Source organism: Sinocyclocheilus anshuiensis, unplaced genomic scaffold, assembly GCF_001515605.1.
Source record: "Sinocyclocheilus anshuiensis isolate Anshui unplaced genomic scaffold, SAMN03320099.WGS_v1.1 scaffold392, whole genome shotgun sequence".
NCBI lineage: Eukaryota > Metazoa > Chordata > Actinopteri > Cypriniformes > Cyprinidae > Sinocyclocheilus > Sinocyclocheilus anshuiensis.
This window is the reverse complement of record NW_015557091.1, coordinates 2,029,216-2,042,739: the sequence shown is the minus strand read 5'-3', so window position 1 is coordinate 2,042,739 and position 13,524 is coordinate 2,029,216. Positions and strand designations below refer to the sequence as shown.

General features: G+C 37.1%; 1 protein-coding gene across 3 annotated transcripts in view; it reads right to left on the bottom strand.

The window, feature by feature from the left end:
• The window catches only part of LOC107677248 (arf-GAP with GTPase, ANK repeat and PH domain-containing protein 3), a 180,975-nt gene that overhangs the window by 100,974 nt on the left and 66,477 nt on the right, over window positions 1-13,524 (bottom strand). For 2 of the 3 annotated variants that reach the window (XM_016472072.1, XM_016472073.1), the window contains exon 1: window positions 1,775-3,287. The exons of the other annotated variant lie outside the window; for it this stretch is intronic. In XM_016472072.1, the coding sequence (XP_016327558.1) occupies window positions 1,775-3,269 (1,495 nt within the window). In that variant the 5' untranslated portion in view covers window positions 3,270-3,287. Of the gene's footprint in view, window positions 1-1,774; window positions 3,288-13,524 lie in introns of those variants that run through there. 3 annotated transcript variants of the gene reach the window in all.

Here is a 13,524-nt window from a genome sequence, read left to right as displayed (position 1 = left end):
AAAAATGTCATCATATATAATAAAATCATTCAAGTGAAAGCAAATTAGTATGTGCCAAAAAGGTCACAATTTACAAAAAGGCCACACATAATCTAGTTTCTTATGAAATTAGTCTCTGTATATAATGCAAATTAAGGGATTGAAAGCTCTTCCTTTATTCTGAGAATGAACTAGAGATGCACTACCTGACCTGAACGAACTTTTTTAAGTGTCATGAAAGATTAAAACATGTTTTTGAAATGTTAACAGATATGTGTTTCTAGAATTATGGATATTTATGGATAATCTCAGCATCACTAACTCCAACCATCTTTACTGTGAATGTGTTAATAAATCAGCCCAATGAAATATATGAATCAACAAATCTGAATAACACTCTCAAAATGTATTACAAATGCATGAGTGCAATCAAACATATTTTAAATGTGTATTTTTAGATTAGACAGACAGACAGACAGATAAGATAGATAGATAGATAGATAGATAGATAGATAGACAGACAGACAGACAGACAGACAGATAGATAGATAGATAGATAGATAGATAGATACCTTAATTTTAACATTCTGGTGAGACTTGAGCTGAAATGAGGCTTCCGCTACATAATAAGTGCTCAAACCATCTCAAGGTGTGCTGCCAATAAATCATCTTCCATCCTGAAACATGTCCTCCTCACTCAATCATATTGTGTTTTGCTTTGGTACCGAAATTGGTACCGAGAACCGTGGATTTTCACTGGTATTGGTACCGAATACTGAAATTTTGGTACCGTGACAACACTAATAAGGACAGCTCTATTTCAATAGCAGATGTGCTAGCATCTCTCCACTGACATTTCAGTCATTTTGTGTTTGCAGACATTTCATTCAAATTATACACTGCACCCCGGCATCTTCAACAATTGCAAAAAAACAAATATAATTTATGTTAAACTTGTGTAATGCTGCACACATACTTATTACAAATACTTACATCCAAAGAAAATGCCACAGGCAAAACTAATCAAATTTTCATCATCGAAATAAGGATTACAAGGGAGCTGAGGTGACTTAAGGTTAAGAACCTAGGCCTGTATACACCTTGTCTCACTCTACGTAACCTAATCCCTTTTTTAAATCACAGCGTAAAGCTCTGAAACGGCACTATTTGTCTTCACTACCTCTGAGACAACGCAGAAGCTGCAGGGAAGGAACAAAAACATGTTTAAATTATCATGAGGTTGTTGTCTGCATGCTGGGTCACGATTTAACCTTCAGAGCTGCGAAACCAAAAACGAATCCCAACTCCAATCCCATGAGAACGGGATTGTTACATATAGCATTCTGATAGTAGAAGAGAGTCCTTAAATTATTCCCTCTCTTTATTCGTCTACATCTTCCATCCTTGACTCATTCCTGCAGTCTATTTGATTACCTTCAAAGCGTTAATGATTAAACAAGATTTGATGGACGCTTTTTTGCTTCCTAATTCAATTGCAGTGCAGACTTACACTAGAAGAAAACTCCTCTTGGAGCCAATTAACAGCTCAAGCACACACACACACTCCAACAGAGCCAAAGCACTCAGAGTGAATAATGCATTTAACCTCTTATTATGCCTGTTGGTGCTGCCCAAGCCAGACCTTCAATATCGTTTTAATATTTAATCAATTTGCCCTGCTCTCCAAGGCTACATCCTGGCACTCAAGAGTCTGTCCTCTTCAGACAAAAAGCAGCACCTTTTTCTGCGTCAAGACTAGGATGTGGAATGAAATTATGCATTTTACACAACTTACCTTGACCTTTGCGGAAACCAATGCCAGCTAGAGTCTCTATGGCAACAGAATCTGGCTTTTTATTTCTCGCAGGGGGGTGGCTGCCAACTGCTTGGCTTTCAGTGAACAGCTCAGATTTGTTGCTGGACAACGGGTCTTTCCTCTTAAAATTACTAGCAATTAACTGCCAAAAACTAGTCTCTGGTTGCAAATGTTTGGTGGGCTTTGTTAGTTTGGCAGAATGGAGAGGGACCTCCAAGACGGCCACCTTGCCCCGAGTTTGGTACTGAATGTACTGTGTGGCCCCTTGATCCTCATCTTGCTCATGAGCTGGCGTTAACATCCTGCCAGTAAGATAGGAAAACGGGCGAGTGGTTTGCATAGATAGTTCTCCGATACTTGAAGTGCGTCTCCATTCAGTTCGGTTCTCCTGCTCAGGTTGATTACGATTCCGCCTCATCCTTAGACTCAAGCTCCTCCGCAGGGATCCGAATGTTGTCTTTGGTTCTTCTGTCTTGTTGGATTCCTTTAGCCTTGTTGAAGTTTGTTTCGCCACCACTTCCTTTCCAGTTGCCTGTCGACCAAACCATCTCCATCGGAAGCCTGGACGAGGCAAACTACCGGTGCCAGTGGAAGCGTGGCTTGCGAGCTCATCCCGGGATCCAATACGCTCTTTATTAAGCTCAAGAACAGTCATTCTAATGGGCCGTGGTTTGTTCTTGCTTTTCAAAGTCCGACGTACTGGCGGTTCTTCTATTGGATGAGGAAACAGGTTGACAGAAGGCGGCATGTCTGGTTTTAGACCGTCTATTGCACGCAGCTCGGCACGTCTTCTCCTACACCGCTGGACCACATCTGGGCAACCTTGCTTATTTGGGGTCGAGGTAGGCAGAATATTGTTGTTTGAGTTGGTAGCTGCCAACATATAATCACTGTGAGGTTTTGCAGAGCTGTCTTGGTGGTTGGTCGCTGTGTTTTGGTGTCTCCTGTTGTCGTCTGGGAAGACAAACATCCTCACGGCTCTTCTGCTGCCCAGGAGCCGAAGCCCATGTGCAGGCCTTCGCAAGACCGCCACATGAGGTTCTGTTGCATTTTCCAGAAAAACAGCATTGCAACTTAGTTCCTTAATGGGAATGTGGCAAACATCAGCACTGAGTTCTCTGGTCCATGCTTTTTCTTCCCCAGCCAAGTCTAAGTCTTCCGCAGACGCTTGTTGCACACAGCTGTCCTGGAGGAAAGGAGGTAACCGGTCCGTCCTCATTCCTAGTACTTCCCCTTTCCTCCGCCCCCCATTCCCTGTGCTGCTTAGGTAAAGCCACCTGTTGGGCTTTCCAACTGCACTCCTCCTCTGCCCCGGGCTTTCTCGACATTCTCCCCTCTGATCCGTCTCTTGTCTTTCGTCGTCGTCCTCCTCCTCTCCCACATTGTTCTTCACGACTCCTAGCTCAGCCTCTCCTCTTCTAGTCTCAGCCCCTCCTGAAGGCGTCAGAGTCTGTACCTCCTCCTGGAGTCCCATTCTGGAAAAGAAGCAACTTCGTACAGATTTTCACCAATTTTGTCTTGGCGAAGAGATGTGATCCTACCTTTAAAAATCACATTTCATATCATGGACACACTTCCAAAAGCTTGTTCTCTGCAACTTAGGCACTCTCTCTCTAACACAGTCGCTCTTGGAGTCTTTCACCTCCAGGCCACATTCCAAAAGCAAGCATAATCCCTCACCTTTGACTTGTGAGAGACGGAGACGGAGTTGGGGGGGGGGGAACTTCAAACAAGCCCCAGCATGACCTCACTGCAACTTTTACCTTGCAGGGGATTATGGGGGGAAATAAGCACTCTATGAAAACACAAACCTGTGCGCAATGGAGTGATGAATGCAGCCACCGATTAAGAAGTCTTTGGTCTTCTCCTACGGTCAAAAACAGGTCTGTGCAACCCTGCAGTCAGCAGTGTAGGCAAATTCCTTAATGTTCCAGTTCTTGGCATGAGCGAGAGGGGTCTGTTTGAACGTCAAGTTGTTCCCACATGTCCCAAGGATAGCAGCAAAACAAGGAGCAGAATCCTTTGTCTCCTTAAAGCAGAGCCATTGCCAAGGCACCTGTAGAGAAATCCCTGTGGGAGTTACTGCTTTGACTGAAGATTAAAACGGAGGGTGCCTGATGCTTGGAGCGGAGAGTATCTTCGGCACGGTTACCAACATTTGCACCATCCTAAAAAGCATCCAAATTAAAGGGCATTTTGTAGAGTTTCCCTTTCCCAGAGCCTGCCTCTCTTTGGCTCCCTTGTTCCTACCCTCCCTTCCTAAACTGCCCTCCCTCGCAACTGCATTTCCTCAACCAATTGAACATGACAGAAATTGGCAAACAAAACTGGGGAGCTCATTTCATGAGGGCAGGATGAAATGCCAAACAATTCCCAAGTTTTCTCATGCAAGTTTTGCATATGCTAAAAGAACTGAATGTAAAATGTTTTCACATCACTTATGGGGGTGAATAGTTGAGTCTTTAAGTATTATAGGAAAGAAAGTTGATGTGCAATGAAAGTCACAGTGGAACTAAATGTGCATGCAGAAGCTATCTCCACTATGAAAATACATACAGAAGAGTTCAAAGCATCTACCCGATATCCAATAGTTTAGCTTTGCTATTAGGATGGCTTGCTAGGATTCAGTACAACATGAATATCTGTTCCTAATATGGCGAATCTGACTGGCCTAAAAGCCATCTGGATTAGGAAAACAAGGGAGCAGATTTTGTGCTTGTAAAGAGCACCCACAAGTGGTTCCAATGAAAACTACCCCACCAGTCCAGTACTACTACACTGCCATAGAGAAAAACTATTAGACTGAGACTCACTTAACAACATTTAAACAAAGATTCCTGCGGAGTAATGGGATTTTTGAGAGGAAATATACAACTTTAATCGAACAGATTTGCAAAAAGATGCTAAACAATACAGCAGCACTCTTTCCCTTTTCCTTCTTTCTTTCGCTCTTCATACTTCCCCACTTTTATTTCCTTTGTTCTTTCCCTCTTTACTTCTTTCCTTTCTTACTGTCTTTCTTTTTGTCAGTTTCTTTCCTTTCTTCCATTCTTTCCTTGTTTCTTTCTCTTGTTCTTTCCTTCTCTTCCTATTTTCTTCTTTCCCCTCCTTTTATTACTTCTTTCTTTCCTTTCTTCTTTCCTTCTTTAACTTCCGGCGTACAGATGACATGAGTTTGAAAAGACCAGTCAACAGATCCAGATGATCTGTGCTCTCTGATCTCCTTCCTATGAATTCAATTTTTCTTTGAAGTCTTTTCGATAAGAAAAAACATTTCTACAAGTTTCTTGGCCATAGGCCACTGGTATCTTGAGCTTACACCCACTCAGATTAAGATCTTTGATCAATTTCCAATTTGTATAACCTAATAAACTCAACTACTTGGACATATTTGAGAACATAATTGCTTACGGTTTAACTTTAAAGCCATATTTAGCCAACCAAACATATCCATTTCTAGATTTAGCTCCTACAAGCTCTTGTTAAAACCTCAACTAAAATGATACCCCATGCTATAATTATTCAAAACACAATGCAACAGCCAAAACATCATATGTATGTCCCTGATGACTCACTGTTCATTCACTACAAAAATAATCACACGTAACTAAGTTTATCATACCTGAAATGCCTTCACTTTAACAGCTTCCACAGCACTTCAAATACATCTAACATCAAAGCAACAAGTACAAATGTCTACAAAGTTCAGAATAAATACTATTTTCCCAAAAGGACTCTAGTAAACAGACAACACAAAGACATGGATATTTGGTATTTACAATTTTTCCTTTTCAATGCCCTCTAAAAATAAAATACATCTGACCACAGATGACCTCAATTCTCGTATTTAATTGAACAGTTCAGGTGTTTAATTACCAAACGACAACAGCATTAAAGCAAACACTACAAAAGCCCAAAAAACTGAACACGAATCAGTACCTGTGTTGATCAGACAGGAATTAACACCTGTACACATGAAACGGATTGCTCTCCTTTGAAGAAGGATTTATTACCTGTGTCTACCGCGTAAGGATTCGTCACCCCTATAACCTCCACTGAGATCAAACAGTCCTCTTCGCCCCACTGCAGATGGTTGTGTCTCGGCCGTCTTCTCCCTCCAAAACACATCATCATGACAACTTTCCCAAACTACAGGAATATCCTTTAACCAGTGGCATTATCAGGCCAAGACCAAACTAAAAAACCAAGTTCAGGGTCCAAATCATCTTCTATTTAAGCATGCTCTGACGGCAAAATCCTAGCACTGCTTTTGACAGACTGACTAACGTCATGCTCAGTTCAAGTACTTGGCTTTGTCAAATATCAAAAATGTCTCGGTGAGAAGGAGGAGGTGGCAGACAGGAAACATGTCCAACCTCAATAATCACTCATGAGGAGGAGGAAGCAACCACGGCCTCCCTGGCTTACCTGAACCTAAAGTAGGATTAGTCTAATCCTTAACCAATAGGAAGTCATTGGTGCATTATCCATCCCTCCGTTCTGATGGGAACGCACACACAGAAGCGCTATCATGTTCAACTCCATTTTGGAGTAAAGCACGGCTGGCCCTTTCAAAACTAGTTTAACTCATCGTTGTACCTGTGCAATGCTCTGACGCAAGACGCCCCACTGATATTTCAAGTCCAACCACAAGACTGTCTGTGATGAAACATTACACTTGTCTTAAAAGTCAGATTGAGCAAACATTATAAATGTAAAAATCTCAAGTGAGACAAAAACAAGCCACGGATCATATCTAGGCGTCAAAGCTCTCCACTTCATTAAACCATTACAGAAATGCAAAGGGTTGCTCAACAAAAAAACATTTTCGTCTCAAACTACACAAGCATTCGTAAACTATTCCCATCTAATGAAATGCATTTAATTGATGAGGTCCCATAGAAATGAGAGCGCATAAAGGCCATATCGACTTTCAATTAAAAACCACCGCGTCATCGGCGGTACCGTCTGCGAGGCTAAATGGATACAAATACTGATGGATGACAGAAAAAACACATTTTGCCCTTGCGAGGTGGTGTAGCGAACACAGAGCATTAGATATCCCTTTCATTTATACCGATTTAATTATGCAGACCATCAGAAAGTGTGTTTCCGAATGTTTTTTTCACCCTCGAGGCGCACCTTTATTACTGAAAACCCTTTGGAAATTGGCCTGCCAGTCTAATTAAAGCAGAAAAACTGATTACGGTCAAACAATTAGGCCTCTCTTCCCTTTTAACACTTTTAATACTGCAAGAAAGTGACACAAGCAGCATGCCAATGTCTCTTGTCTTTCTTACTAAAATGCTCTGCAAAAACAGTAATGTTGTGAAATATTATTACAATTTAAAATGACTAAAATGTAATTTATTCCTGTGATCAAAGCTGAATTTTCAGCATCATTACTCCAGTCTTCAGTGTCACATGATCCTTCAGAAAGCATTCTAATATGCTGATTTGCTGCTCAAGAAACATTTCTCATTATTATCAATGTGTTAAAAACAGGTGTGCTGCTGAATTTTTGGGCACCATAGCACAATATTTTTCAGGATTCTTTGATGAATAGAAAGTTCAAAATAGCAGAATGTATTTAAGATGATATAGAAATGTCTTTACTGCCACTTTTGATCTATTTAATGCATCCTTACTCAATAAAAATACGAATTTCTTTCAACAAAAATAAATAAATAAATGCATGAATAAATAAAATAGATTAAATCTGATCCTAAACCTTTAAATGGTATAGTGTAAATATTGCAGTTAAATATTATGCATTAATATTTTGCTGCGAAAAGGAAACACCAATTTAATCAATTTCAGAGAAAATTACCACCAAAAGGATGAAAAATATGTTTCGCTAAATCCCCCAGGTGTATTAGCATGTCAGCATCTCTAATTAGCTTTTCAGTGTGCAACTACTAGTCCAAAAATAATGTGACTATGTTAATACACTTTTCTTGCAACCTGTATGCCTTTACATAAAAAGGCACATATTAAGCCAATCTAATCACAAACAGATTCTAAATCATAAAGACTAATTATAAATGCAACATTACCTTCCAGCAAGTTGTGTCCATAAACATACACACCAGCAGGGGGCAGTCTGTCTTCTCTCACAGCGGACTGCTGAACATATTAGTTCAGTTCATAAATCAAGTCTAGCATCATTAAATCTGGATTTGTGTGCTTCCACATAGCTGCCATCATATTTCACCCAATTATATGCTGCTAATATTGAATATTGGCAATTGCTGCTTGACATGCAACAACAAATCGTTCCGTAATTATAAGGAATTACAAAATAAGTTTGTGTGCAAGTTTAGGAAGGAAAATGTGTAAGAGCTCACAGAGTCATCTGCACCTCCATCATCTGCAGATGTGGCTCCTGAGCACATCACTAATGCTAATTAGCTTACGCAAGGTTATGTAATTTTCCAAGCTGCACTGCAGTCCAGGTCAAAAGCTGGGGGTCCCTGAGAACGTGATCATGTGGAGGGAACACACGGGAGGTGTGGAGCGCTGTAGTGCGGTACAGTGATGTTACGTAAGGAAAGACACTCCCTGAGGGACAAGAGCGAAGAACGAATCAAAGAATGAGAGCAGGATCCGCCGGGATGCAGATAGACAATTAATGCTGACTGAAGTTTAATGAGGGTTCGTAATGAGTTGTGATTTGTGCCTTTATACTCAAATAAAGTGAAGAGCCAGAGATACATGTAGGGTTTATAATGCTTTTATCTACACATAAACACATCATAAACACTTCAGTTTCTTAACTACAGCTGCATTATGTTGTGGTTTGCTAATGATGCATCAGTCAATGTCACTCATTTACCTTCTTATCACTTGATCCTTATCTTACTGTAAATTATTTATCAAAGCACATTATTTTAAATATAAAAAATAAATTAAAATGTATAATAAAATGTAAAAACTTTTGTGACATCATCAAATCAAAATTATTTTCTCCTTTTCATTATCAGTGCTGTTACTGTTAACTAAAACTAATAAAAAAGTTTATAAATTAACAATAAAATAAAATAAAAATATTAGATGGATCTTGGAAATGTTCATACTTAAGTCTTCATAAAATAATTTTAAGCTGGAATACCAACATTACTAAAAGTAAAACTGCAATACAAATAAAAAATAATATTAAAGGTAAAGAAAAACACACTAAATATATTAGATTGAACTTTTAAATCTTACAAATACCTTGGCAACTAATTGAAATAAAAGCTAAAGTTTAAGTACTACAATTATTAAACCTAAAACTGAAAATACAATAAAATAAAATAATAAAACATTTGATGGAACTTAGAAATGTTGCCTTAGCAACTAATTGAAATAAAATAAGTTTAAGTTGGTATTCTAAAATTACAAAAACTGAAATCAAATCAAATTAAAGCTAACTTAGAACTGCTGCCTTGGCAACTAATTAAAATAAACTAAGTTTAAGTTGAAGAACTAAAGAGAAATACATTAGAAAAAAACTAATAAAAATTACAAAAGCACATAAAATTACTCAAACTTAAAAAAAAAAGCTAATTCATATTAATATTCATAAATGCTACAATAGTATTAAAATAATACTAAAATAACACTGTTCACCACTCAATCAATTCCAAGTCTTAAAGTTTTTGCTTGTTGAACATCCTGTATCACTTATAATCTTCATAATATGAAAAACGCCATAATATGAAAGTAAATGGGTTCATGTTGACTTTGTCATTTCTGTGCCAGCTGAGCCAAACAACACTATCGTTTCCAGATGAGTTCCCTATAAGACCTCCTGCCCATTCTGCCTTCCATCTTCCATTGTCCAGCCAAACAGGAAGTCCCACCCACAAACTCACCTCATTGGCTGAGCCAGAAGTTAACGTCACGCTGGACATCTCAAACCCACAGAGCACAAATAAAGCTTCAGGAAGTCCACTTACTTAAAGAGTTAGTTCACCCAAAAATGAAAATTAGCCCATAAATTACTCACCCTCAAGTCATCCTAGGTGTATACGACTTTCTTCTTTCATACGAATCCAGTCGGAGTTATATTAAAAATAGTTTTTGATCTTTCAAGCGGTTTAATGCCACTCAGCGGGTGTTGCATGCATCAGTCCAAAAGAAGTTAAATAAAAAGCGCCCATCCATTAAAAAAAAAGTGTCTCACACGGCTTTTTAATTTATGGGCTAATTTTCATTATTGGGTGAACTAACCCTTTAAGAGTTTTTCTCTGCACTAAACTGAGATAAAAGCAAGTATTTTAACAAAGAATTACACACTTCACCTCTGACAGCAGCTTCCTGAAAAAGCCTGCAAATCTGCTTTCCGGTCACTTCCTGGTCTGAATTACGTCCTTCTGGTGGGGGCCCGGCAGCAGACGCATCATTCTGATGTGTCCTGGGTTCAGACACCAGATTTAGCCCCACTACTGTCAGCCTGCTATTTAGGCTGCGCTGATGACTAGGTGTTGAACGGGTGACTAAAGCGCTGGAAACGATGTTAATGGAATGGAATGACTCAGCACACAGAGTGAACTAGCACACACACAAACACAACAACGTCTTCCTCCTCTTCGGTATTGAGAGGCCACATTAAACCCTGTTTCACTATGATCTCTATATTATGTCAAAGCTGAAGTGTGTCATCTTTACAGTGTTAAAATGCGTTCATAATATGCAGGGACAAGCAGAAGTAAAACATCTGTAGGCTGATTTCCAGTGCGACACATCAACACTGGCTCAAGCACCGTTTGGAAATCCTGTTTGAACACAGTCATTATTTTTGCAATTAATTTGGTGACGCTAATGCCACAGAAATTACAGCTTTACGTGGCTTTGTATTACATAACACATGCCTCCTGATCGTGTCCGATGTCAAAGAATAAAATGCATAAAAACAGACAAATAAATACATTAACACTAATGTCACAATACATTTAGATATTAAATATTTTTATATAATGTGCACCAGTTCACTAATGCGTTCAAATAGTTTTAAAAATCATGAAATTTAATATATTTTAATATACTGTATATTCATAACTGAATACAACTGCTCATTTGGTAAAGATTTCATGCTAATGTTTGTTAACTACTTATATTAATTAAAAACTGTTACGAAAATTTGATAGTATGATGGTTCAGTGCAAGTATCAGCTACATTTAGTTATGAATATGAAAAAAATATCAGTTTTGTAACTATATAGTGATTTGTTGCACATTATATAATAATATTGAATACATTATTTTTAATTAAAATATGATAGTTGCAATGTTAAGTCATCATAAATATTTTTATATTATCATATTATTGAATATAATTAGCAAAAAATCATTAGTTACAAATTACATAATTTAATATTTTAATATATTCACAACTGAATGCAAAAAAAGTATGATTGTACGGTGGTTCAGTGTTAGTATCAGCTATATTGTTATAAAAATATATAAAAATATATTACAATTTGTAACTATTTGAATGCACTAGTGATTTGTTGCACATTATATAATAATAATAATATATAATATATTATTATTGCATGATAACTGCAATGTTTACATGTTATCATGAGTATTATTTTTTTTAAGATTGTTACATTTGCAAAATATCATTCTAGTTATAAATGTCATAAATTTGAAATATTTTAATATAGATTCATAATTGAATGCAATTGCTAATCTGAATGTAATCTGTAAAACATTATATGCTATTGCTAATGCTTGCTGATTATGACAGTACCACAGTTCAGTGATAATATCAGATGGTAATACCACAGTATTTTTGATATGCTCACAATATTTAAAAATATTTAAAATATAAGCAAATAGAAATAACTGTCCACACAAAACACAAGAGAACATAATATTTATACAAAAAGTACCATGGTACTTACATAGCATATACCATGAAAAAAAAAACACTGAGGTGGATTCCACAATGATGGTAATATCATGTTATTTTCTGAAGTACCTCAGTACTATTTAAGTACCATGATATATGAATGGCACATGATTATCACATTCATATCATGGTACTTGAATGGTATTGGCAGGTACTTAAAAGAATAATGCAGCTGTATTATCATGATGTCATCATAGTAGTGGTATATTTTGATGGTAATACCACAGTACTTTTTCTAAGCCTATAGTTTGACCATGTTGTGCTCTTATAAGTGTTAAAATGACACTACATTGTGCAAATCATACACACACACACACACACAAAAGCATCCCAGCTGAACTCTTCCTTCAGGCCATAACTGCTCCTCCCCGCCTCCATCACCATGACAACATGCATCAAAATGGCCGGCCGTTTCCATGGGACCAAAAAGAGAGTGCGCCGGAATTTTAAGGACCTTCATTCAGCTCCCTGAATGAATAAGAGTTAGTCAAATCTTCACAGGTAACAAGGGTGACAATAACCTTCAGGATGAGAATATTGACATCACACTTAGTTAAGCCACTGACAAACTGGACCAAAGTTAGTTACAGAATGTTTCTCACCTCCTCAACTGAACACAAACTCATATATTACAGGAGAGACGAACGACCCTCCCTTCAGCAGAGACACTGATGGAGAGTGGATAGTACTGTGATTGACAGCTGCGCGAACCAATCACAACGCCAACTGTCAGAAGGCTACAAATGACAAACCTACACAAATACTAACAATATGAAATACTGTAAGCAAAATGTTGCCTCAAAATTATGCACTACTGTTAGAAAACTGTAGTAATACCAATACTACTACTACAACTACTACTACTACTACTACTACCAGTGTTATTATTGTTAACTAAAACATTATTGTCAATTAAAAACCTTTTTGTCAACTGAAATAAACCTGAAATAAAATATAAATATCAGATAATAACTCAATTAAAATTAGAAACTAACTGAAATAATTGTAAAATAAAAAGTAAAATAAAACTACAAGTGAAATAAAAAAATTAAACAAAAACAGTTATATTTAAAAAATAATAAAGAAAAACAACAAAAGCACATAGCATAATTACTACATTAAACACAAATAAAAATAAAAATAGTAATAATTAAAAAAAACAATAAAAAAAACACTATTACTAGAAATTAAACACAACTTTAAACAAAAATAGTACAATTAAAAAAATTAAAAAGCACATAATAGTTACTAGAAATTAAGCACAAAATAAAACAAAATACATAAAAGTTAATTTAATGTTTATTAAAACTACAAATTTAAATGTAAAAATTAATTTAGTATTTATTGACAAATACTGCAAGTATATTCTAACAGCAAATCAGCATATTAGAATTATTTCTGAAGGATCATGTGACACTGAAGACTGGAGTAATGATGCTGAAAATAATAATAATAATAATTTTTCACAATATTACTGTTTTACAGTATTTTTGATCAAATAAATGCAGCCTTTGTGAGCAGAAGAGACTTCCTTCAAAATATTTTTTTAAATGTATATACATATACTATATACACACACACACCCACACACACACACTGAGAGACACAAACTCTCTGTATGTTAAGAGAGAGATGGACAGAAGAAGGCAGACTGTGATGTCGCAGTAGTAGAGAAGCACTCTTGAGAACGCGTGGGTGTCAAGCTTTTTAAAATGCAGCTGCTCCACCAACTTGCACACGTCACAATTCCTCTACTGCAGAGAAAATCATAGGTTTGAGCGTATCTGTGGGAGGCGGGGTAGAGAGAGAGACATATTACATCTCTCTC